General features: G+C 45.3%; 1 protein-coding gene across 3 annotated transcripts; it reads left to right on the top strand.

Annotated features, from left to right (window-relative positions):
* The first annotated feature begins 10,575 nt into the window (after positions 1 to 10,575).
* Positions 10,576 to 25,588, top strand: Mfap5 (microfibril associated protein 5). 3 transcript variants are annotated; one of them, XM_028857832.2, is made up of 10 exons: positions 10,577 to 10,899; positions 11,482 to 11,541; positions 12,469 to 12,504; positions 17,352 to 17,384; positions 17,676 to 17,708; positions 19,018 to 19,053; positions 21,687 to 21,716; positions 23,197 to 23,284; positions 23,848 to 23,921; positions 25,279 to 25,588. In XM_028857832.2, the coding sequence occupies exons 2-10, from the start codon at positions 11,484 to 11,486 to the stop codon at positions 25,389 to 25,391; spliced, it is 501 nt and encodes a 166-aa protein (XP_028713665.1). In that variant the 5' UTR covers positions 10,577 to 10,899; positions 11,482 to 11,483; the 3' UTR covers positions 25,392 to 25,588. The 3 variants fall into 3 exon arrangements, with proteins under 3 accessions (XP_028713666.1, XP_028713665.1, XP_037060063.1); XM_037204168.1 differs by lacking the exon at positions 10,577 to 10,899 and adding an exon at positions 11,259 to 11,292; XM_028857833.2 differs by lacking the exon at positions 19,018 to 19,053 and having other exon boundaries at positions 10,576 to 10,899.
* The last annotated feature ends 1,616 nt before the right edge of the window (positions 25,589 to 27,204 follow it).

Here is a 27,204-nt window from a genome sequence, read left to right as displayed (position 1 = left end):
AAACTGGATTTTTACATTCTTAGTTCGTTTGTTTGTTTTTGCTTTTTAACTCAGACAAGGTCTTGCTATGGAGTCCAGGCACAAAGTGGATTTTTTTTTTAAAGCATTGTTTTGTTTTGTTTTTTTAAGATTTATTTATTTATTATGTATACAGCATGTATGACTGCAGGCCAGAAGAGAGCATCCGATCTTGTTACAGATGGTTGTGAGCCACCATGTGGTTGCTGGGAATTGAACTCAGGACCTCTGGAAGAGCAGTCAGTGCTCTTAACCACTGAGCTATCTCTCCAGCCCCTTTTGTTTGTTTTACTATTAAGATAGAGTCTTTCACTATGTAGTCCTGGCTAGCCTAGCCTGGAATTCTCTATGTAGATCACCTCAATGGCCTCAGACCTCCCCCTGCCACAAGATCCATCTGCCTCTGCTTTTTGTGTGGCGGGATCAAAGGCATGGTCCCAAACAAAATGGATTCAAAAAATCTTCAGAGTTGGGTGTGGTGGCCCAGGCCTTTGATCCCAGAACTCTGCAGGTAGAGGCAGGTGGATCTTGGTGGGTTTGAGGCCAGCCTGGACTACAATGTAGTTCAAGGGCACCCAGGTCAGCATAGTGATGAGACCCTGGCTCCCAAAAACATATTTTAAAGTGTGTGTGTGTGTGTGTGTGTGTGTGTGTGTGTGTGTGTGTGTGTGTATAAGTGCACAGAAGTGTGAGCATATACAGAGTGAGAGGACAACTTTCAGGAGTCGGTTCTGTGCTTTCACGGTATGGTCCTAGGATCTGACTCGGGTCTTCAGGCATGGCAACACACGTTCCTGTGTTCCTTGCCCTCTCGCCAGCCCACACACTGGATTCCAGAATCTCTCTACAGCCCAACAGCTAGCCCAGGGCTATCTCTGCCCACTGTCTCTGCCTTGGCCCCTCTCCTCTTTCCTGAGGTGATCCTCTCTGTGAGCCCTCTCCCACAGCCTTGCTCTGAACATTCTGTTCTTGTTTTCACTGCCCCAGCCTCAGACTTCCTTCAGGGACCTGGGGACAGCACCCCCTCCTACTGTCTGGGGAGGCTTTCCTCAGCCGTAGCCTCTGGGTAGGCCAGCACATTGAGGTCATTGCGGTCTCTGCCAGATGATTGGCTTGGGTTCAGTTTTCTCATCTGTCTGAGGGAAAACAGGATTGCTGCATTAGGCTCTGCCCAGGGCCTTGCCTCAGTTCCGCTTCGAGTCTCCTCTGGTTTCTTTCTCACCCCCACCTCTTCCTTCCCCGACTTTCTCCAAACCAGAATCGGTCACATCTGTTGTCTCGCATCTGCCTTCTACAGCCCAGTGGAGGGAGCTCCGGGCCAGACAGCCGTCAGGAACTGGTGGGGCTTGAGAGCCCTCGGAGGCATGAGGGGCTCACAAGTGCCATCAACATTCTCTTCTGGTTCCCGTTGTTTCCCTTTCTCCCAACCAGGCTGACCCACCCAGTCTCCTTCCCTCCCTTCCGTCATTTCTTCCTTCCTCCTCCTCGTCTCTGCTCCGTGCACGCATCTCTAACTTAGCTTACCAGGGAAGTCCTCAACCTAAACATGAGGTGTGCAAAGATAAGCTGTCAATGTGCGTCTTTCTTAGACTGGGCTTTCTGGAAGTCCAGTTTATCTCTTCAGAGTTGGTGTGCTTGAGTCCTGTAAGCAGTTCCTTTATGACAGGGCGCGTCTTGGCCAGGGCTTCTATTGTCCTGACAAAACACAATGGTCAAAAGCAACAAGGAGAGAAAAGGGCTTCTTCCGGTTACACTTCAGGTGATAAACAGCCCCTCACTGAGGGAAGTCGGGACAGGCACTCAAGCAAAACAGGAACCTGGAGGCGGGAGCTGATGCAGAAGCCATAGAGGAATGCAGCTTGCTGGACCACTCAGCCTGCTCTCTTGTGGCGCCCAGGACCACCAGCCCAGGTGTGGCACTATCCTGGACACTTGCCCCCCCCACATCAATCACGACTTAAGAAAAGGCACGGACTGAAGGTACATGGAAGGTTGTAGAAGGTCAGAGGGGATGTGATGTAAACTGTTTGTTATGGTTTCTTATACCTGCAAATACTGAATTTGAAAGTTAATTCTTATTGGTTTTCATCTTAAAAATGGCTAATGATTCTGCAAACTGCTTATGTGTGTATGTATACAGGCATGTGACTTGAAAATGTAAGCAAGCTTTAACTGTATGTATGTATGTGTGTAACTTGGATCCAACTGTGTGTATGTGTGCAAGTAATTATTGTTTAGAAAAATGAGCTTTAAACAGCAACCACATGGCTCCCTCCATCTTGGCTGGTGACCTCATGAGCAGCCATGTGGCTGGCAGCCATCTTTTACTAAGGTTATAAAGATCTACTCGGGTTAACACCTAATACTTACATGTCTTTACCAAGTGTTCAACAGCAAGTTTCTAGAGAATTTAAATAGATGGCAACATATGTTTATTTGATTAATATTAAAGCTGCACATCAATGCTTTTATTCACAGGAATATACCTTGCTCTGGTAGCCAAACTTTGCAACATAAAGGAATCATAGGAAACAGCTGAGGTTTGCAAATGTATGGCAGGACTAGAGTTCCAAAAAGAGTCTAGTTGCAGTGGTGGAAGACATTTGAGAGATCTCAGTCTTTCAAGAACAGTTTTTATAGTTAAAAACCAATGGCTTAAAAAAAATGTTTCTCCTTACCCAAGGTACATTCAGGCTTAAGAATGTTATCTAGCCTCCTTGTATTTGCTAAGTTTGTTATATTTTCAGGGTTGAGCTTGAAACAAGTAATTAGAAACAAAGTTTGTCTATTCAGATATACTTGGAGAGCCCTCATACTTCAGAGATCTGCAGAATATGGCATTTAAATGTTGATCTAAAAGCTTACTATATCAGACAGGCTTCCAGATCCTAGCAGTGACCCAAGGTCTCCAAAGAAGATTATGTACGAGGCACCACAACGTCTCTGCCTGAAATATGACAACGCTGACCACAGGGCAAGATGCCCCAGTACAACGCCTGCCACCAGGACCCAGCCCAGACTGTGGACAAGCTGTAGGACACTGGAATTGATTGCACCCTTTTGCGTGATCAAGGTCAGTCTTCCATGTCCCTATTCCACAGGAAAAATACTCTGCCTTATGGACCTGATGGCGGAAGAAGATTGATGCTGTTCTGACTGGTGCCTCCAACGCTGTGGAGACCTGGGTAGGGTTTGGTCCCTGTAATTTATAGGATTGGAAGCTTCTTGGTCTGCACTCAGATATACTTTATCCTTCTCAGATCTCTGACAGTACTGATGGCCAGGCTAGCTCTAACTTTGTCAGCATGGCAGCATCAACCAGATCCTCATGCAAGGCTATAGCTTTCTTGTTAGCTCACTTTTAGGAAAATGTTCTAAGATATAAAAGTTTAAGTAAGTCATAAAGGTTCAGATATGAGTCCAAAATGAGATAAGTTTCAGATTACTCTCCTGTTCTATGGTTCAGAGCTTAACATTTAGGAGTCCTGATGAGCTGGTAGAGCAATGACTACTTACTGTTCATTCACAAGCTCAATATTTTGGATTTGTTTTAGAAATGTAACTTGTTGGGACTCAAAGGTATGAGTCTACTTCTGTGTTTTACAAGATACCCATTACATGCTTTGTCTACAATATGGATTTCAGTGCAGATTGGTCTAAAACTTTTATGTCATTTTGTAAGTAGGCCTCAAAGGATCAAAAGAGTCATAAAAACCTAGACCCATCTCACAGAGGTTGAAAGGACCCCAGATAAGTATTCCTAAAGATGGTATTTTTCCTCTCTCCTGGTCTTGGGACTACTGCTTTTCCCATTACTAAGGGTATGGACCTAAGGGTTCCAAATAAGTTCATAAATTTTAACTTCTGTTCCTAGTTTAAATTTGTCTCAACAGATTTCTACTCAGCTGGCAGTCACCTCCAGGTTTCAGTCGCTGACTCCACTGCTCCAGACGACTGTGAGCTCCAGACTTGCTAAAAGCTGATGTGGACCAGCCCAGCTAACATGGTTCTTCCCTGTCCCTATGGGGTCAGGCAGCTACATGCTTCTGACAAATGCCCCCTTGCCCAGTCTTTGACTAGCTTTTCAGCCTTTTGGGGCCCCCTGACATCGGCGCCCCAATGCAGCTTGAAGCAGTTCCAGAAGAGAATACATCACCCATATTCCCTGTTCAGAAAAGGCTGAAATGCTGGATCAAAATGAAACTCCCTGGCATAGAGACAAGATGGCTAACTATACATGACCATTATTAGAGAGGGATACTTAGGAACTAACTGTCCAAAACCCATGATTGGGTTCCATTAGGCACATGAGAAGGGGGAAATGTGAGACCAAAATGAGCCATCTTAGAAATAAAACCAAAATGCTTTCACCCAAAAAAAAAAAAAAAAAAAAAAAAAAAAAAGGCACCACAGGCTTGCCTATGGGCGGATCTTGGGGGGTGTGGGGATGGGTGGGGTGTGTGTGGTGGGGTGTTTTCTCAGTTGAGAGTCCCCTTCCCCAAACCACCCTAGCTTGTGTCCAGCTGACAGGACACTAACCAGCACAGAGTGCAGATCTAAAGCCGTCCAAATGCCTGGATCAGAGGAAGCGCTGCCTGCATTATTATATGATCTGAGGGAAAGCGTGGGCAGACGCTAAACCAGGAAGAGTGGGCTCCCCTCGGTTTTGGAGGGCTTCCTACAACATTTTGTCATTGATATTCCAAAACTCAAGATTCATAACATGAGCATAAGCAAAACCAAAAACAGGTCGCAGATCTCTGTGAGTTCCAGGCCAGCCTGGTCTATAGAACAAATTCCAGGACAGCAAGGGTTACACAGAGAAACCCTGTCCCAAAAAAACCAAGTTTCAGGCTAGCAGAGTTACAATAAGTGAGACCCTGTCTCCAAAAACAAACAAAAAAACCTACAAAGCCAAAGACAGGGCTGGCTGTTACCTTCTCTCGTGGAGCCCCTCCATATTTGAAAAGGATCTGGAAACTTGTAAATGCCTCAACTTTTTATAACCCAAAGCACCCAGCCCCTCTCCCTCTCTCCCAGGCAGACCTCAAGGGATATCTTTATCCTTGGATGTGAGACTAAGATATTCCAATGGGGAAAAGTCCAGAAAGTGACCAAGTGACAAAACTGCCCGTGGGACTTGGGTATGGTGTATGGTGGTGCACACCTGTCGTCCCCAGCATTTGGGAACTGAGGCAGGGGAATACTACAGAGTTCTTGCCAGCCAAGTCTCCGTAGTGGTATCCTATTTTTTTTTTTTTTTTTGGTTTTTTGGAGCCTGTCCTGGAACTCACTTTGTAGACCAGGCTGGCCTCAAACTCACAAGAGATCTGCCTGCTTCTGTCTCCTGAGTGCTGGGATTAAAGGCGTGCGTCACCACCGCCTAGCTGCTGTCCTGTCTTAAAGAAACAAACAACAGCCAGTGATAGCACCACACCTTTGAGCCTAGCACTCTGGAGGCAGAGGCAGGTGGATCTCTGAGTTCAAGGCCAACCTGGTCTACAGAGTGAGGTCCAGAACATCGAGGGCTATACAGAGAAATCCTGTCTGGAAAAAAAAAAAAAGACAAAAACAAATAAACAAAGAAAAGAAAAACAAACATTAGCTGGTCCTAAGGCAGGCACTTGGAAGTACACGTGCATGAAGTTGTGGCATCTGGGGAATCAGGATCTTTTGAGTGTGAGAAATTTTACAGACAGCCACAATATCTAAAAATAGAGATAATAAAAAATGGCTGCTCTAGAGGCCAAAATCCATCATCAAACTGAGTATTATTTTGGAGACTTCAATTTGTCAGGGGATAAATTTTTAAAAGGACAGATCAAATTGGAGGAAGGGATGGACACCTTTGGAAATAATGCCAAAATTCACAGGTGAGACCATCTGGCCGGACAAAGACTTTAATCGTGCAAGTATTAATCCTGCCAATTGAGAATAAGACTACCACCACAGTTTAAAGTCAAATTTGAAGCAAGCTTTAATTAAACACTATCCAGGTGGATGGGCTCTGGCCAGATCCACACCCAGGTTCCTGGGAAATGGCCCCAAGTCATGGTTTGTAGAGTTTAAGAAGGGAAACCCATAGTTCATTGCATTTCCCATGAGGTCCAATCAGGGGCAAGCATACATCCTGATGTACCTTCAGCCTACATCCAATCAGAGGCCAGCATACATCCTGATGTATTTCCTGCCCACATGTGACCAAGCACATCTGGTGCAGATGGGGCAAACAAACTTGTTTAGGGGAGTGAAAACTTGTGACTTGTTATCTCCCATAAACAACAACAGCCTCCAGCATTTCAGGAACTATCTGTCCTTGAGCAAGAGGTGTGCGGATCAGAGTTATTTTTGTTTCATGGATCTCTAAGGCATGATGATTAAAACTTAAAATGTAACTTTGACTCTCACACAAGCACTGAGCAAATCAAAGGCAAAACTCATGGAAGTCAGTGCAAACAACTAAAATCAGAAGATCTCCACGCAGCTCCCTCCCTGAGGAGACAGCTGGGTACGAAAGTGGTGTATAAAAGACGTGTTTGTATTAAAGGCTTCCCAGCTGCTGCAGCCCTGATGACATAAAAGAGCAGCTAGATGATGAAGGCAAACATCAATATTCAGCTGAGAGTGACTTTGCAGAGAGCATGTAAGAGGTCAGTATTTGCTGTGCTGTCACTGGGGGGAACACCATTGGTTCCAGCACTTGGGAAGCAGAGGCAGGAGGATCTCTGTGAGTTCAAAGAGAGTCGGGTCTACATAGAGCAGTGGTTCTCAATTGTCCTAATGCTGCGACCCTTTAATATAGTTCCTCATGCTGTGGTGGCCCCCGACCATGCAATTATTTTCATTGCTGCTTCATAACTGTAGTTTTGCTGTTATGAATCGTAATGTGTTTTCTGATAGTCTTAGGCGACCCCTGTGTCATTAGACTCCCAGAGGGGTCACGGTTTGTGACCCACATGTTGAGAACATCTGACATAGAGCGTTCCAGGACAGCCAGGGCTACATAGAGAGACCCTGTCTCAAAAATAAAATAAAATAAATTTCTGTGTCTGATAGCATCCAGTCTGCAAAGAAGTCTGTAGAGTCCCTGGCCAGAAGCACACACAACCTGATAGTGCTCCTTGAGGAAAGAAAGGGAAGTGGAAGCTGAGTTAAGCTAAACAAGGCCAGATCTCCTAAAGGAAAGATGGGACGCTTCCTAAAGGTTTCATGTGACACCTAGAATTTACATACTCCCCTCAAATCACAGTGAAATGAAAAGGGCTGGCGTTCCCAGAGGAGCAGAGGAAACAAGCCTTTTTAAAGAAAATGTTTAAGACGCACTAGGCATCAACTATGTTCATAGCAGCATTATTCGTAATAGCCAGAACCTGGAAACAACCTAGATGCCCCTCAACTGAAGACTGGATTAAGAAAATGTGGTACATATACACAATGGAGTACTACTCAGCAGAGAAAAACAAGGACATGAAATTTGCAGGCAAATGGATGGAACTAGGAAATATCATCCTGAGTGAGGTAACCCAAACCCAGAAGGACAAACATATGTACTCACTCATAAGTGGATACTAGATATAAAGCAAAGAACAATCAGACTGCAACCCACAGAACCAGGGAGGCTATATAGCAGGGGGGACCCCTAGGGCGACTGTGGCTTATAATAAGTTTTGGGTTTGCCAAATCACTGGGCAAGATTTAGTGAAACATTTCACTCTTAGGATAAGAATTTGTACCGTATCAAGCTGATGAAAGAATATGCTGGCTGTACTTTCAGGAATGGAGGCTAAAATCTTTGTAGATTATGGATTAGTCTATAGAAAAATGTCTGCCGTAAATCCAACAGTGAAGGGGAAGATGCATAGGAATCTCACTTACACAACTTAAGTAAAACATAGCTCTCTGAACAGCGAAGAGAGGTTTCTTCTGTATCCCAGAATCTAAATAATATTTATACGTATAATTCAGCTATTATTTGGCTTAAAAGGGCTTATTGGGAAATGTTATCATTTTTACTATTTTCTACAAATGTTATCATTTTTACTATTTTCCACAGAGAAAGTATTTTCCAGTTTCAGATAACCCTGGACTTTTGGATTATAACCTGTTTTTATGTTCAAGCTATCTGTGTATTATTTCTCCTGTAGTTATACATAAAATGTTTTTACATTAAAAAAAGAAAAATACTATAGAATTGTATTACATGAAATATATAGAATATACAAATTCCTAGAGACAGAAAGATTAGACATTATCTCAAGATGGAGAAGAAAGGAATATAGAGCAATGATTTCCTGAGTACAGAGTTTCTGTTTTGTGTGATGGAAAAACCCCACAAACAGACAGTAGTATCAGGACATAATATCATGAATGTAATAAATCATATCATAAATATAGTTATTGAATGAATACTGCAAATATAATCAATGAATATCACAAATGTAATTAATATCATGAGTGTAATTAATGAATATCATGAGTATAATTAATATCTTGAATGTAATTCATGTCACTGAATTGTGAACTTAAAAATGGTTACAACTGAAAATATTATGTTCATTTAAAAAACTAAGGTGGAATGTAATCACCATACATTATATGTGTGTATGACATTGAAGACAGTGATGTTCTAAAATAGAAAGTGGTGATGGTGTCATGGGCCTATGAGGATGCTGGACTAAAGTCTATCAAACTGTGCAAACAGGCAAGTTGCATACTATGTGAGTGATTTGTCAATAAAGATTCTATAAAATGTAGAAGAAGAAGAAGAAGAAGAAGAAGAAGAAGAAGAAGAAGAAGAAGAAGAAGAAGAAGAAGAAGAAGAAGAAGCACACTAGGCAAAGCCAGAAGTGAGAACGGGTAACCAGGTAACCTACAACTAAGGGACAGAAAAGGGACATGGAAAGTGCTAGAAGGATGTGTGGGAAAGAAGCAATTAAAAAAAAAAAAATAACAACGAGGAGCAGCAAGAAGCTCCGGACCAAGGGAAGCCAAACGGTCCACGAGTTCAAGGAAACAGACGTGCCATGCTGGGGCTGAAGGAAGAGGCCTTGCTCCAGGGAAGGTGAGCAAGCTGTGGTGTTGCTGACCGCGGTGGGGGCCGAGGAAAAGAGCAAGAGACAGAGAATGGAGCCAGAAACACTAGCTTAGTAAGCGACACTTTTGTTCATCTTAGGTAGATTGTAAGCTGCTTTTCCCCCTCCATCAGCAGAGTTCATTATTTTATTTATTTACTTATTTATTTTTTGAGACAAGGTCTCTCTATGTAGCCCTAGCTGTCCTGGAGCTCCCTAGATAGACCAAGCTGACCTGGAACTCACAGAGATCCTCCTGCCTCTGCCTCCCTGGTGCTGCTACCATGCCCAGCTTCTTCAGAGGTGTTTAAGAAGAAAAGCGAATTGCGTCCTCCACTTCACCTGTATAAAGGAAGTTTTGTTTTGGTTATTTAGTTTTCTTTTTGTTGTTTTCCAAATAAAAGGTTTTTTTTTTTTTTTTTCTCAAAAGATGTAGAGTGTTCAGATGACTCAAATATGAAAAGGAAGGTTCTTACTCTTAATCTTTTTTTAATATTTATTTAGTTATTATGCATACAAGTTCTGCCTGCATCCCTGCAGGCCAGAAGAGGACACCAGACTTCATTACAGATGGTTATAAACCATCCTGTGGGTGCTGGGAATTGAACTCAGGACCTCTGGAAGAACAACCAGTGCTCTTAACCTCTGAGCCATCTCTCCAGCCCTACTCTTAATCTTTGTAACACATGGCTGTATTAGTAGAAATTTGCAAGATATATATTATATAAAAACATCGGCTGGGCGGTGGTGGCGCCTGCCTTTAATCCCAGCACTCGGGAGGCAGAGGCAGGCGGATCTCTGTGAGTTAGAGGCCAGCCTGGGCTACCAAGTGAGTTCCAGGAAAGACGCAAAGCTACACAGAGAAACCCTGTCTTGAACCACCCCCCCAAAAAAAAAAAATCAAAGACCAGACATGGGAGTGCAAGCCTGTAATCCCAGCACTTGGAAGGCTTCAGTAGGAGAATAACCCCAAATTGGAGGCTGACTTGGTCTACATAATAAGTTCCAGGTCAGCCAGGAAGACAGGGGCTGGGAATGTAACTCAGTGGAAGGCTTGTCTAGTGTTCGTGAAGCCTTGGGTTGGAACCCCAGCACATCACAGTGGCACACACCTGGGAGGTGGAGGCTGGAGGAACAGACATTTCAGCACATCTTGCCTTCCACAGGGAGCATGGGGAGTAGTTCGCCATCAGCCTGGTCAACCTGAGCAACCCCGACTCAGACAAGAGAGTGGAGAGAAGGGGAGAGGGGAGGAAGGGAGAAGAGGGGCGAGAAGGAAAGAGAGGAGGAGAAGAGAGAAAGGAGTGATGATCTAAGCACAGAAGGAAGCCAGAGAGATAGAAACAGTCTGGTGAGATTCAGGAAAACATGCCAAGGGCGAGCGATAAACAGGAACCCAAGGAAGAAAGGCAAGCTGGGCCAAACAGCGAGAGGCAAAGTGGGCTGACGGAAGGAGGGCAGATGTGGGCTTGGGCCAGCCCTTCGCTCCCTCTCCAGTGTGGTCATAACCTTTGGAATGAGGGTGTGAGGGACTGCCAATTCCCATCTCCCTTCTCATTCCAACCTTATTGTAACACTGCTTTCTAAGCCTCTGGCCTGGCCCGTTCTCTCTCTCTTTCTCTCTCTCTCTCTCCCCCTTTTCTCTCCCTCATCTCATTGTTTCAGAATAGGCCAAATCTGAAGTCCTTCCAAGGGTGTGGCTCTGTTCATCTCATTTCCCAGCCCAAGTGGAACAGCGGAAAAGCGTGAGAAGGACAGACACATTCAGCAGCCAGAGGACACGGTGGACAGAGCGGAGCACTTGTAGACAGTGAGTTTGTTTACAAAACTACATAGGAGGAATGTCTGTGTGTGCCTGCGTGTGCGTGTGCGTGTGTGCACGTAAGGGTAAAGAATGTCCCTGACTTAGAGTGGAGCCCTCTCCCAATTATGCATGGAATTCAAAAGAGAGGGTGCACTAAGATGACCGGATGATACTTAAAAAGACACAGACACACAAAAGGAGGGTTAGGTATTAAGAGTGAAAGAGGCTACAGGACTGGGCCAAGTATGGTTTAATGGGAGCACAAAGATCCTCCTGGTCACATGCCTGTATCCCCAGCTACCCAGTGGGTTGAGAAAGGGGGTTGGCTTGACCCAAGAGTTCAAGACCAGCCTGGACGATGTAAGGAGACTCACATTGAAAAACATTCTCTGTAGAAGGGTAAGAGGGGGTCAAAGGATAGGTTTGAGGGGAATGAATGGTGGATGAAAGATAAGGTCTGAGCTGAAAAGAGAAAAGAAGAAGGTTTCGGGGGTGACGCAGGGAGAGGGGATACAGGGCATCTTTCCCCAGAGCAAGACACTGCCATTCCTCAGCATCGTGGTCTTACTCTCCCCCTGCTTCTCTTAGATATGCCGTTCTTCGGGCCCAAGGCGCTGCTGCTTGTCATGGCACTCATTATGCCCTCCGGTGAGTCCCTGCTTTGATTCTTCAACACAGCAGCTCCTCAGCTCTGCATGTGCCGGGGCTGTGGGTTAGATGGTAGGGGACCGAGGCTGACGGGGCCTGGGAGGAGATAACGCTGCGTCGAAGACAAAGGTGTGACGAGAGGGTGACCTTAGATGTGGGGTACCTAAGAAACTAACGTGAGGTTAAAATGCAGGTGCTTACTCATCACTGAAAGAGAGTTGCATATAGATACATAACTCAACCAAAACCAAAGGGACCAGAAGTTACTCAAACAGGGAGAGACCACCTGTTAGGAAATTGGACCACCTTAAAAATCCTCGAGGGAAAGCAGCAAACACCTGCACACTAATGCCTCACGCTTGCTTGGGCAGACACACAAGTGTATTTACACACGAGAGGGAAGCGCTGGCTGCACCTCCACACAAAAGAAAAGCAGTGTTCTCGAGCGCCGTGGAATCCAGCTCAAGGATCGGCCCGGGAAAGCAACCCTGGACTTTGAAGAAATGCTGCTGTATTTCCCCCTCTTTCTGCCAGATGCAGGCTGACAAAGCAATTCTTCTGCCTTGCCCAGGGGTGCAGCTGGCTGAGGAGCCCTGCGCCCGGGCAAGACACGCTGCAAAGACCGCATGGCCCTGCCTGGTTGGAATTGGAGGACAAGAGGGGAAACTGAGTCAGGGCAGAACAAGAGTGGGCTTTGTTCTCAAGAACTTGTCTTTCTGGAGTGTGGTGTTGTTTTTTTGTTTTTGTTTTTTTGTTTTAAATGATTGATTAGTTTTGTGCATAGCCTAGTGGTCTTGTGTCAAAATATAAAGGGACAAATCACAAAGATAATACACAATTTTTCCGTTGTATTCTGGTTCATCTCATGAAAGTGTTGTGGTGGAGAGAGCCGGGGTCGCTCACACCCCTTTTCTTTCTTTGTGACAGGCTGGCTACCCCTAGGGGTCCGTGGTCAACGAGGAGGTAGGTGAAGTGTGTCTTCTGGGTTCGATGGGGTCCTCGTCAGGGTGAGAGAGAGGAGAGAGAGCTAGGGCCAGGCAAGGTGGCACATCCCAGCTCTCAGGGGGAGGAGGCAAGTGGATTGAGTTCAAGGCCAGCCAGGGATACATAGAGACTCTCAGACCAGAATCTGTCCTGGGACGGAGAGCTACGGTGCCAAGGTGTGAAAAGTAGGACCACCGGCACCCACAATCCCGTCATCCCATTCATAAAACCTCTTCTCCTTCTTCATTCTCACGGAAACATCTGTTCATAGATGCTCTCTATGCCAACCTCTTCCTTTCACTCTCTACACATCTTTTTCCTCATTCAAGAAAACACCAGTCAATCCTTATAGGAAGCATTACTATTATATTATTATCTGTAATCTTGTTTGTTTTTTTGTTTTGTTTTTTGAGACAGGGTTTCTCTGTGTAGCCCTGCCTGTCTTGGAACTCCCTCTGTAGACCAGTCTGGCCTCAAACTCACAAAGATCCACCTGCCTCTGCCTCCCGAGTGCTGGGGTTAAAGGTGTGCGCTACCACGCTTGGCAGTCTTGAAAACCGAACCCAGGTCTTTACGCATTAGGCAAGTGCCTTACAAGTGAGCTTCATTCCTACTTTTTCTTTCCTTACTGACCAGGGAATTCTGCTTTATTTCTTTATTACTTTTTGTGATGCTGTGGATTAAACCCAAGGCCACACAAAGCTAAGATAATGCTGACCTCTGGTCTACACACTCAGCCTCCAGAAAGCACCGATCTATGCACATGAACAGCAGAAAACTGAAATGCAAAGTCATGGTAGGAAGTTTTGTCAGGCTTTTTCTACACACACACAAACTTGGTTAATGTGGTGCTGAGAATTGAACCATGTTTTATGTGTCCTAGGCAAGGACTCGACCCACTGAGCTATATCTCCAGCCCCTTCTGAGTCCTTTTCTTTTCTTTCTTTTTTCCTTTCTTTCTTTTTTGAGACATGGTCTGACTGTGTAGCCTCAGTTGGCCTGGAACTCCATCTACAGACCAGGCTGGTCTTGAACTCATAAATCCTCCTACCTCGGCCTCCCCAGTGCTGGGATTAAAGGCACGCACAATTATAGCTATCTTATTTCTATATTTTAATCTTCTGTACCAGTACCTACAGCAATAAATATATATTAGGGACATATGTAAAACAAACAAAATTATAAAATAATGCTTTATGCTTGTAAAGCACAGTGCCTTCTGATATATTTAATCTTAATTCATTTTAAAGGATGCCAGCTGTCGGCTGAGTTGTGGTGGTTCCTTTAATTCCCAGCATTCAGGAGGTGGATTTTTGAGTTTCAGGCCAGCTTGGTCTACATAGCGAGTTCCAAGCCAGACCAGGACTATGTAGTGAGACCTTGTCTAAAAAGAAAAGAAAAAAAGATCCAAGTGTCTGAACCTACAGATTTTAGCAATAGTAAGAGCTAATTTACCGCCTGAGCTGGATCCTTCAAGCTGGTTAAGGACCTGTCCGTGCTCTGGTTTTCCAGCAGCCATTCTGCTGTAACTGTCCTGAGATTTCCTTTCCATGACTTTCCAGCCCTAAAGGAAGCATTTAGATGGTGGCTGTTCTTACAGACTTCTTCAAACTGAAATTGATCAGGACACTGAGGAACTGGCCCTGCAGTCCCACAGCCAAACAACATACACTCCCAGCTGCTCCACCGTGACCTCACTCTTCTCTGTGTGGGTAGACTGGAATGTGGGCTAGCCTCTAGAGGCTGGATAGGGAGGGACTGAGGTCCACCCTGAGGAAGTCCTACCACCCCTTCACAACCATTGCAATGATCTCAGTCCGTAATTTGTCAAATATCCTCTGGAAATGGAACAGGCATGGATTCCCTTTTATCAAAACTTGGGCTGGGCAGTGGTGGTGCACACCTTGAAACCCAGCACTCTGGAGGCAGAGGCAGGTGGATCTCTGAGTTCAAGGCCAGCCTGGTCTACAGAGTGAGTTCCAGAACAGCCAGGGATACAGAGAGAAAAACCAAAACCAAACCAAACAACCAACCAAACAAACAAACAAACAAAAAACAAACAAACAAACAACAACAACAAAAAACTTGTTCTGAGCTGGATGTGGTGGTCAGCCATTGAGGGATAAATGGGAATTTCAAACCCAGCCTCGGATGCATGAGTTCCAGGGAATCCAGAGCTTTCTTCTGGCCTCTCTCTCTCTCTCTCTCTCTCTCTCTCTTTTCTTCTCTCTTTTTGGTTTTCCGAGACAGGGTTTCTCTGTGTAGCTTTGCGCCTTTCCTGGAACTTGCTTTGGAGACCAGGCTGGCCTTGAACTCACAGAGATCCACCTGCCTCTGCCTCCCAAGTGCTGGGATTAAAGGTGTGCGCCACCACCGCCCGGCTCTTCTGGCCTCTCTTGGGCACGGGGCACAATGTGGCACACAGTCATATATGCAAATACAACACTCATACAAATGAGGTAATTTAAAATAAAAGAAACCCTTTCTCCTTAAATGTTTTTTAGATTTATTTATTTTATGTGTATGTATGTTTTGCCTGCATGTGTGTTCATGTACCACGTGTGTGCCTCAGGCCCACAGAATTCTCCCCCCTCCCTCCCTCCCTTTCTTTTTTCTGAAACAGGGTTTTTCTGTGTATCAGTCCTGGCTGTCTGGCCTCGAACTCACAGGGATCCGCCCTCCTCTTCCTCCTGAGTGCTGGCATTAAAGGTATGCTCCACTATACCCGGCTCCTCTCTTTTTTTCTTTTACACAATGTCTCATGTAAACTGACTTTGAACATTGGATATTCCTGCCTTCACTACCCAAGTGCTGAGATTATAGACATGAGCCACACAGCAAGGCCGGGTGGAAATGCAGATACTCCCAGGGTCCAGTGCTGCCTCCCAAGAAGAACCAGGGAATGTCCTGAGGCTTCAGCAGGCTTTGCCATAGCCAAAAAAAAAATCACCTCTGAAAAGGACTCTGGTTCTGAGATGGGATCTGACTAGGGTAGCATGGCTATTTTTATCGTGTTTTTACTTTTTAGGAGTTTGTAACCTTTTGCTTTTCGAAAATATTCTGAGACCAGACTTGGTGGCACACACTTTTGATACCAGCATCCAGGAGGCAGAGGCAGGAGGATCTCGGTTCAAGACCAGGCTGCCTAATCTATATAGTGAGTTCCAGGATACCTAGAGCTACATACATACTGAGATCCTGACAAAAAACCTTCTAGAAGATGAGAGACAGGGTTTTCTTGTTGGTGGTGGTTTTTGTTTGTTTGTTTGGCTGGTTTTGTTTTGTTTGTTTGCTTTTTGGTTTGCTTTGTAGACCAGGCTGGCCTCCAACTCAGAGATCTGCCTGCCTTCCTCTGCCTCCTTAGTGCTGGGATTAAAGGTGTGGGCCACCACTTCTGGCTCAGGATGACAAGTTTTCACTGCACAGTTCTTGTGTGTGTGTCACTATGCCTGGCTCCTGGGGAGATCTGTTCTTAGAAGTTTAAATCTGATTTACAATCTGAAGCTTGAGAAAAATGAAAGGGTGTGGGGGGAAGCGCAGGCAAACTATGTGAATTTGCTGACCTCTAGTGGGCAAGCGTGGATTTTGACCATAGGCCACAGTGGACTATAGTGCTGACTATAGTGTATAAACGTTATTACCTGTACACACAAAAGGTGACTATGTGAGGAGATATTATATTAATGCGACTACTTGGCTGCAGTAATCATTTCACTTTCCATGCAGGTATCAAAACATCATGTTTGCGCCTTAAAACATGTATAATAAAAATATACACTTTTTGCCAGGCGGTGGTGGTACACGCCTTTTATCCCAGCACTCCGAGGCAGAGGCAGATAGATCTCTGTGAGTCAAAGGCCAGCCTGGTCTACAGAGTGAGTTCTGGGATAGCCAGGGCTACACAAAGAAACCCTGTCTTAAAAAAAAAATTTTTTTTTAAATACACTTTTTGAGTCAGACACATTAGAATATACACATTAGCACTGGAGGAGCTGTGCTTGGCATGTGTAAGGCTCTGGGTCACTCCCAAGTATGATGTACATAAGTACGTACACACATACATGCATGTTAGCCAAGCCCGAGTGAATTCACACCTACAATCCCAGCATTTGAGAGTCTGAAACAGGAGGATTCCCAATTGCAGGTGAGCCGGGGACACCAAGCAAGACCATATCTCAAAATAAAAGAGACAAATTCGCCATTAATATTTTTGCTTTAAATAGATCCTTCAGGGCTGGAGATGTAGCTCAGTTGGTAATGTGGTCACCAAATTCATAAAGCCCTGGGTTTGACCCCAACTCCATATAACCAGGTATGGCCACTCATGCTTATTATCCCAGCACTTAGGAGTCAGAGACCTGAGGATTAGGAGTTCAAGATCACTCTCATCTCAGTTACATAGTGAGTCGCACACCAGCCTGGACTACCCGAGACTCTGCCTAAAACACACACACACACACACACACACACACACACACACACACACACAAAGAGGGTATCCGTTATTTGGTCATTTAGTGTTAGTTTTAGTTATTTAACTTATTTTTACATTTTACTCTATTTTGTCTACTTGTTTGTTTGTGAACAAACCATTCTATTCAGAAATTTGAAGTGCGCTGGGTTTGAAGAAAAGGTTGACGAGGTCAACAGGATTTAACGCACTAGAGCTTGGCAAGGCAAATCTCCCTGGCTGGTCAGGGCTAAAAGCCCTTTTAAATTATTATAGGCAGGCGAAGAAGAGCGGCCACAGGGTCTTTATAGTGCCGGATGCTCAGAAAAAAAAAAAAAAAAAAAAAAAAAAAGGTCTGTTCTGTTTGTTTTTTCAGATGATGTGATCGAAACCTTCACAGAAGATCCTAGTAAGTCAGCCCGGATTGGGAGTGTTTACCCACTACTACCGGGGAGGGGAAGGGCTGAGAGTGAGGTCCGTCCAGAGAAGAGGTACCACCGGAGCTCGCTCGCTCGCACAGCACCCTTTTGTCTTTCTTCGTGGCCGCCATCACTCCAGAGTCGCCCAGCCTTAGTATCCCTCCCTTTCTCTCGGGGATGTCCCTGCAGCGGGCTCGTCTGGCCCACGTGGCTTCCCCATGTCCCCAAGCCCTGTTCCTCCTCTCACTTTCCGTCTGTCCGTCCGTTTTGTGTCTCTGCAGATCTGGTGAACGACCCTGCTACAGACGAAACAGGTGACGTTCGCTGACGTTCCCAATATTCACTCCAGCGCCTGGAGAGTTAATCTCCTATTTTTAGCTCTGGAAAAGGGGGTTTGTGGGCGTGTCATTGGGGGTTGTGGGCGTGTCATTCAGTGACTGACAGTTATAAAAGGAGAGAGAAGCTTGCTAGTAGTCCTCTAAAAGGATGGAACAGGGCTGACCTGTAAAGTAAAAGGTAAAAGGAGAGAACAGACTCCCCAAAATTGTCCTCTGACCTCCATACACATGTGCTGTAACATGTACATACACATCTGTGCACATGTGGGCACATACATACACAAATTAAACGAACAAATGTGGAAAAAAAAGAGGGAACAGTGTAGATCAATAGCTAAAAATAAGACCTATATGGCGCACGCCTTTAATCCCAGCACTCAGGAGGCAGAGGCAAGCAGATCTCTATGAGTTCGAGGCCAGCCTGGTCTACAGATCGAGATTCAGGGCAACCAAGGCTATACAGAGAGACTCTGTCTTGAAAAACAAACACCAAAACAAAACAAAAGACCTGTATGGGGCTGGAGAGATGGTTTGTTGCGTTTTTAAAATGGCAAGAAGGAGTCACACCATACAACAGGGCCCCCATGGGAGTTTTATTGGGGAGAGAGGAGAGAAAGGGACAGGAACAGAGACCGGTCCCTGGGGATGAGAGCAAAGGAAGAGAAAGAGACAAGAGCCAGGCAGGGCCTGTCTTTTATAAGGGATCCTGGCAAATGCACACAGGGGTGCTCTTAGTGGCTGCAGCTGAGGATGTATCCTGTCAGGACCCTAAATGCTAACATGGTTCAGCAGTTAGGAACACTGGCTGCTCTTCCAGAGGACTCAGGTTCAATTCCCAGCACCTGCATGGCAGCTCACAACTGTCTGTAACTCTAGTTCCAGGGGTTCTGACACCCTCCCACAGACATACGTGCAGGCAAAACACCAAAACACACACACATATATATATGTGTGTGTGTGTTTATATATATATGTAAATATATATGTATATATAAATATATACATATATATGTGTATATATGTATATATAAATATATACATATATATGTGTATATATATATATATATATATATATATATATATATAAAAGGCCTGTATACTAAATATATCCAAAGACAAATATGTTGAGAGCACCAATATGCATCCCAAACCATCCCCAGTTACTTGAAATCATTCTTCTCCCTGGACGTATACCTTGTTGATCTCACCACACTCCCTTGTCCTGCTCCTCCTTCCCCTCGCAATTCAAGGCCCTGCTCACACCTACTATTTTGTGCCTTTTCAGTTCTGGCTGATATCACACCTTCCACAGATGACCTGGGTGAGTTCAGATCTGGGATCCCAAGGCCACCAGGGCCATCCTGGGCTTTCCCCAGAGTCCATACAGAAGGCAAGGCAGCTGCCGAAGTCTCCTAAACAGAACTACAGTTGGTGTAATACATCCTTCCAGCCATTTTTTTTTTTTAAATTAATGGTAGTTTTGAGCCCTGGCAAGCAGGAATTGTGCAGTTTAATATACAAAATACAGAGACGAGGTCTTTCAATGTTTCCAAGACTTGGTGGGTAAAGGCGAGATAAATCTGCAAGCCAATGTGAAAGGGCAAGCAGAGGGTGGCATGCGGGGAAATGGGGCTTTTTAGAGAACACGAAGTAGGAAAAGAGATGGGTTCCTTTCTGCTGTGTTCCAGGGTGCTGACCCTCACACGTGCTGGGGAGTGCTTCAACGCTGAACCGCACCCCATCCTATGTGGTTATTTTTGTGTGGTTTTTGCTTTTTTGTTTTGTTTTGAGACAGGATCTTTCTCTGTAGCCTGGCTGGCCTGGATCTCAATCCATAGACCAGGCTGACTGCAGATGCTCAGAGATCTGTCTGCCGCTGCCTCCTGAAGGCTGAGGTTGAAGGTGTGTGCCTCCATACCCAGATGCCTAGGTTATTTTTTTTTTTTTTAACAAATAGTTTGGAAAGCCAGCTGCTCTGTGCCGTACATGTAAAAGTGAACAAAAGTGAATTTCTTCTATCAGATATCTTTTGTCCGGTAGACAATAGGTCGTGTGTTGTTATCGGGTTCCACAAAATGCTCTCAGTGAGGTAATCAAAAGGCTGCTGTGAGAGACTAGATAGAGGTGTTCCTGACTGTGCTCCTCAGTGTGGGGATCAGGGAAGGGTGTTCCGCGGGGTTCCACTGACTGGATGCTTTTCTTGAAAGGCGAGTGGGCGAGTGAGTCAAGTCAGCAGGAGGGGCTCCCTTCCAGGGGAGGACTATGAGTGTGAGAGGCTTAGGGTGCGAAGGAAAGCCTGAAGAAAGCCTTAGGTGAGGGAAGGTGTTAGTCAGGTTTGTGCGCTGGGAAAATCACCCTCACTTTCACTACCCCAGCCCACGGCTGCTCCCCAGTTTGTGAACCCAGAAAGAGAAGGGGTTTAACCCCAAGCAGCCTGGAACAGTCATCCCACTGAAGGATGGCCTGGACAAAGGTTAAGTAAATGGGAATGGAATGTCAGCTGCAGGGCAGAGAGACAACGGCCAGTCTCCAGCCATGCTGAGTGGCTGGTGACGCCATTCACCTGAAGAACAACCCAAACTGGTAGTGGCTTGCTGAATATGAATAAAAAAAAAAAAAAAAAAAAAAAAAAAAAAAAAAAGACCTGTATAAGACACCGGTTAGACCTGTGTATTCACAGCTTCAGGAATGAGACCTGAATGAGAAACAGGACTGGGAATTAGTCAGCACAGGGGTGGACCTGACACACGCGTGTTGGCTCCCAACCATCTCTAACTCCAATCCTAGGGAACACAGTGCCCTCTTCTGGCCTCCTCGGGCACTGCACACTTGGGATATACATGCAGGCAGACAACTATACACATAAAATAAAAACAAAGTTTAATTTTTTTCAAAGAAAGAGAGAAAGCATGTAGTAGACGAGGTTATCTAGTCTCTCCCTGCTCTTCTTTCTATCAAGAACTCCTCCAGTGGCGTCATCCCAGATAACTCTCCTGACCATCTGGTTCTCACCCCTCTAGCTCCTAACTGGAAGCTGGGTGCACATTAAACTTACACCTAGGTCAGTGTGGGCTATGAGCCTGGCCCCTCCTGTTCTTTACCCCAAACCTCTCATCAAAGAGGCTATGGTTGGGAACCTCCTCTATTGAAGAGACCTTGTCTGGGGAGAGGCTCCTACAGGGCAGTGGTGCAGGTCGTCTGAGTAACAGGGCCCTTTGTCTATACTTCCAATAATTTGCTAGTTACTGCTAAGAATGGTGGTATATGCTTGCAATCCTAGCCACCCAAGAGGCTGAGGCAGGAGAATCACTTAAGCTCAGAGGTTTGAAACCAACCTGGGCCACATAGGGAGACCTCCCAACTCTTTAGAAAAATTTTGTTTTTGTTGTTGAGACAGTTTTTTTTTTTTCTTTCTGAGACAGGGTTTCTCTGTGTAGCTTTGTACCTTTCCTGGAACTCACTCTGTAGACCAGGCTGGCCTCGAACTCTCAGAGATCCACCTGCCTCTGCCTCCCGAGTGCTGGGATTAAAGGCGTGCGCCACCACTGCCCTGGCGAGACAGGGTCTTACTATGTAGCCCTGACTGCCCTGGAACTCTATACAGACCAAACTGGTCTTGAACACACAGTAATCTGCCTGCCTCTGCATCTGGGTGCATGGTGTAGACATGCACCACCATGATTTCTTTTCATCAGTGAAGATAACAATACCTTTAATTCAACAAATTCCTCAACTCTATGTGAGAAAAAGGAGAAAGCCAGGATTGTCTCTTCATTCCTAAGTCTCTCTGCCTGTGTGGCTGAAATCATTCTGTGAGGGTTTCCCTTACAGAGTTACCAAGAGACATCAGTTCATTGGTTCTCATCCTGACTGGGTCTGAGGGAACCACATGGTAGTTACAGAGGTGGTGACTTCTAAAATTGTTAATAATGGAATAAAATTTCTGCCTTCCAGCCTCAGCCGGTGACAGGAATGCTACCGCAGGTATGGTTGTTGTTGTTGTTGTTTTATCTATGTGGGTGTTTTGCCTGCGTGTTGGTCTGTGCACCACATGCATGCAATGGACATCAGATCCCCTGGAACTGTAGTTATAGATGGTGTGGGTGCCGTGAACATACGCAGGGCCTTCTGATTATTATTATTATTATTATTACATATCTTTTCTTTGTAGTGGATATTTGCTCTACCCATGGCTTTGGACTTCTCGAATTAATTAATTTTTTTGGGGGGAGCTTTGTTTTGTTTGTTTGGCTGGTTGGTTTGGGGGTTTTTGAGACAGGGTTTCTCTGTGTAGCCCTGGCTGTCCTGGAACTTGCTCTGTAGACCAGGCTGGCCTTGAACTCAGAGTTCTGCCTGCCTCTGCCTCCTGAGGACTAGGATTAAAGGCGTATGCCACCACCAGCAGCTGTCTTTTCTTTCTTTCTTTCTTTCTTTCTTTCTTTCTTTCTTTCTTTCTTTCTTTCTTTCTTTCTCTCTCTCTCTCTCTCTCTCTCTCTCTCTCTCTCTCTCTCTTCCTTCCTTCCTTCCTTCCTTTCTAAGATTTATTTATTCATGTACTCTATGCATATGGGTTTTGTGTGCATTGTTTACATTTATATCTGCACACCAGAAGAGGGCATCAGATCTCATTATAGATGGTTGTAAGCCACTCTGTGGGTGCTGGGAATGGTCTTCAGGACCTCTGGAAGAGCAGCCAGTGCTATGATTATTTTTGTACGTCTTTTCTTAAGCTTTTCTCCCTATAGATAATTTACCCCTCATTCTTTGAAGAGTATTAGGCTCATTCCTAGTTTCTTTCCATTTTTCCATCAGAGAGTAATTTCGGGATTCTTCATCTTCCCAAGTTTATTTTCCTTCTTTTCAAAATGATCTTCTATCCTAAAAGCCACGGGGAAAGACATGACTCCCTTTGACTGGTCCTCAAACCATCTTCTCCCTAGACTACCTTTGGACTTTATTTGGTAGTTAATGAAGTAGGATGTAAATCAGCCTGACTGCAGATTCCATGTTACCGTGGACAAGATGGCTGACATCGGTTCCTGTAATGTCCTGGTAATTCTGATCTGCACCTACAGCTGAGACCAGGAGAACAAAGCAAGGGCCCTGTGCCTGAGAATTCTCATTCTTCAGAAAGAGGCCATCAGATTGCAGTGTCACAGTTCACATAGCTACCTGAATAGTCCTAGAAAGACCATTTTTTTTCCTAGATGAGTTATTTTACTTACTTCTGCTTCCAGGCAGGGAAGCACCTAAATTTCATCTGAGTCAATTTCCTCTTGCTCTGTTTTTGATAAGCAAGAAGAACATGCCCCCAAATACAGAAATAAAATACAAAAAAAAAAAAATGATTTTTGTGCAGACTGCTCCATCTCCCTCCATTCTGTCTCCCTCCTGCCACCCCTTTAACTCTTTGCTTATTAACTGTTTTTATTTGGACGTCCCTATTTTTTCATGTGTTGGGCAGAGTGCCGGGATGAGAAATTTGCTTGCACGAGACTGTACTCTGTCCATCGGCCAGTAAAGCAGTGCGTTCATCAGGTCTGTTTCACCAGGTAAGAGACCCTAGAACGGCCGAGAGTACCTTCAGTGACGGGGATGCTTGTGCCGGTAACTGTTTAATGAACCTCACTGCAGAGCCCCAGTCTTTGATGGGACAGAGGTGGTTAGCATGACCTATCCAGCCAGTTATGAAGGTGCTGCCTAGAACTGGGCATCTGGGTTTATCCACAAAACAGTCTGATAGATTCCAGTGGAGTTGAGGGCCACATAAGAAGGAAGATGGCGAGAGACACTGGTGTGTTGCATCAGCTGACTGCAAGCTGAAGCCAAAGACCAAGCTCTGAAGTGGAAAACAATGGACAGGAGCATTAGTGAGAGATGCAAAGTGCCACTGAGAACAGTAGTTAACGCCATTTCTTTTTGTTTTGTTTTTTATCATGAAAACCGTTTCCATCCCCTGCATTCTGCTGAGGGAAAGATTTTTAAAAATTATGTACTTAAGAAAATCTAGACAGAGTGAAGCCAGTGGGGAATAAGGGATTAAGAGGGACCCTGGCTAGCCCCTCTCATGCCTTCTCTGTCTCCTCCCTTGACCGTGACTTTGGCATCGGGGCAGCTTAAGGCGCATGTATATCATCAACAATGAGATCTGTTCCCGACTTGTCTGTAAAGAACATGAAGCTATGAAAGGTAAGAGGATCTACTCTTTTGCTTTCCATCAGGCCCTATTGGAAGCTGCACTAAATAAACAAACTGTCTGTGTCCCAACCAAGTACCCCAGGTCCCTTCCCAGCTAGTCTGCAACCCCCATGTCTCCCACAGTGAGAATTTTCTGAAGCTGTTTCTAAACTTTATTTTTTAGATAAAAGAAGAAATCTTTAGTGTATGAGTGTTTTGTTCATATGTATGTATGTACACATATGCACACAGCTTGTGGGAGTCAGAGGAAGGCATTAGGGACCCTGAAACTGAAGTTCCAGATGGCTGGAAGCCACCATGTAGATGCTGGGAACTGAACCTGGTTCTCTGCAAGAGCAGCCAGTGCTCTTAACTGCTGAGCCGTCGCTCCAGCCTTTCTTGGGCTGTTCTAGGTCATCTTTTAGAAGTTCTGGGGAATAGCCAAGTCATCATGACAAATAATAGGTTCAAAGGCCAGGCTGATCATCAGCCATGTTCACAGCTCTAAAAAGAGCACAGACACATGAACACATTTGGAGACAGTAGGGTTTAGATAGGAACCATAAAAAACAGGTACGATATTTCAAGGGTGGCTGCATTATAAACATTCCACCAATTCAAGAAAACATTTGTGCTTTATATTATGAAATTGCCAAAGTAGAGGAAGGTGGGAAGATGTTAAAAGAATAATTTTCGAGGCTCCAAAATATGTGGCTGTAGATCATGCATGATGGGAACAAGCATACTTCTCACCTTCCCCATGGACAGTCCCGAACAGTGGCTGTGGTTGGTGTCAACACCAGACACGGTCCCTTTTGACTCAGCAGCCAGCTTTGCCCTGGGCTGGTGAGTAAGAGCTGTAGTTGACTTCGCAGAAGGAAACTCACTGCTTGTCCCCATTGGCTCTGTGCAGGCCACCTGCAAGGGAAACACCTTGACACTGACTGTGAGCTTTTGGAACTCGAGGCTTTCAAGTACCTCGGGGATTTACTGCAGTTAGTAAACACCTAAATGCGGGCTGAATGACTGGACTTCATTTTTCTATTTAGTAGGTCCATGGTGAGAACTGGGAGCTGGGAGGATAAAGGAAACTAATTTTGCACACATGGTTTCTATTCAGTCCTCACAAACACACCGTTGAGGCAGGTATTAATGCTTATTTACAGAAAGGGACTGAGGTTCATATTAAAGTTAGAAACTTTCTAGTAAGTTGAAAGTATCCAGAAGTGGCAAAGCTGAATGCCTTAACCCGGATCGTCTCCTCCTTCATGTTTTTATTATCCCACACGGAAGCATTTTCTCTTTCCCTTACAACCAGAGCCCATGCTGCGGCCCGGCATCCTCCCGTAATGCTCCGTTTTTCCTCTAGATGAGCTTTGCCGGCAGATGGCAGGCCTGCCTCCAAGACGACTCCGCCGCTCCAACTACTTCCGACTTCCTCCCTGTGAAAACATGAATTTGCAGAGACCCAGCGGTCTGTGATCATCAAGGAAGAAAGTGTGGGTGAGAGGAATCAGACAGTCCTCCTCCTCCAGCCAACGTCGTCTGTCCCATAGACATGTACTTCTTAAACTAAGCCCTTTGCCATGCCCAGGCTTTGACCCTACTGTCTAATTTTCACTGGCACTGGTAACTTTTGTCTCATTTTGCAGTACTGACAATACAGTGTCTACATTGTTGCGTGGTTTTGCTGATTTCCAGTATCATAGACAAAGGTGGACCCATGATGACCACACAGCTTAGGTACATTCTGCATTCAGCCCTCACAGAAGGAAGGGTTCTGGGGAGCGTAGCTCAGTTGGCAGAGAATTCCCCTAGCATGTGGTCAGCCCTAGGTCTGATGGTATAAAGCTGAGCGCGGTCGTGCAGGAAGATCAGAAGTTTAAGGTCATCTTGGGCTACATATCAAGTTTGAGGGTAGCCTGGGCTATGTGAGACCCTCATCTCAGAAGATAACTTTAGGTTAATATTCTTTGGTTTTGTTTTTTTTAATGGTGCTATGGGTCAAACTCGGGGCCTTGTACATGCTAGTCAAGTGCTCTACCATTCAGTTACACTCCTATCCCCTAATTAGTTAGTAATTGTAATTATCAAATATGTCGGGGATAGGATCGTGGAACAGGCTCCTCAGTTTTGGCTAGCCACAGAACTTCACTCGGTAGCCTTCTAGGTGTTTCCTAGATTAATGCCTCATCATTTACATATGTAAAATGTTGCCTTCAGCTAAGCCCAGAGTCTGGGGAAGAAATGAGAGAGCTCTATCAGGTAAGGAACTTGACCCATAGTTTCCTATATCATTTCTTGGGCAAGCTGTCTAATCCGGAAGTAGAGCTGGAAAGTAAACCTCATTTTCTCCCCCATCTCTGGCAGGACGGGGGCCAGCCTATCTCCACAAAGCTAACTACACAACCTAATGTGACACCGTGGCCACAATCATACCAGGACAAAACGCACCCCTCTCCCCTTTGATTTCTGCGAGCACAGCCCCCTGCTTGCCGGGCACAGCCTCTACCACTGGACCATATCCTCTCCCATTCCATCTTAAATAAGTGACTAATTGTGTATCGTGAACACTTTTGTCTGAAAAACTCAACTACTTTCTGCAGAATGCAAGGGAGTTCTGGTGAGAGTCGGGCAAAGACAATACCCATCCCCACAGAGGGTGGGTTCCTCAATTGATGCTGAGGAAGTAGCCAAGTGGGACCAGGTGCTTGCTATTAGGAAACAATAGAAGCCAATGGGATCTGCAAAACTGATTCAAGAGAGAGCTGGGGGCGCCGGGTGGGGGGGGGGCAAAGCATTCATGTTCTTCCCTCCTCCTCCTCTAGAGTTCAATACACTGGTGTATGGATAGATAGCTGAAAAGCCTATTGCAGCCACAATAGGGAAACCTCCCAGGCTCAGAGATTCACCTGGGCAACTGAAGTATCTCTTCCTGGGACTGGAGACATGACATGGCTCAGTGGTTAAGAGTACTGTCTGCCCGTCTCAAGGCTCCAAGTTCAATTCCCAGCATTCACCATGGGGGCTCACAACCTTTTGCAACTCCAGTTCCAGGTGATTCAGGCCCTCCTCTGGCCTCTGCAGGCACCAACCACTCACCTGGTGTACAGGTGAACATTTACACACATAAAATAATGAAATAAGAGCAGGGTTAAGGGTACTTCCTCCTCTCTGAGTTCAGTTCCCAGCTCCTGACACCCTCTTGTGGCCACTGCAGGCACCTGGACATACTTGGCATACTCTTAGACAAACATATACACATAAATAAAATAATTCTTAAACATTAGAGCCT

Source organism: Peromyscus leucopus, chromosome 3 (genome assembly GCF_004664715.2).
Source record: "Peromyscus leucopus breed LL Stock chromosome 3, UCI_PerLeu_2.1, whole genome shotgun sequence".
In the NCBI taxonomy this organism is placed as follows: domain Eukaryota; kingdom Metazoa; phylum Chordata; class Mammalia; order Rodentia; family Cricetidae; genus Peromyscus; species Peromyscus leucopus.
The sequence above is the reverse complement of the archived record's forward strand: the minus strand, read 5'-3'. Positions and strand labels throughout refer to the sequence as shown.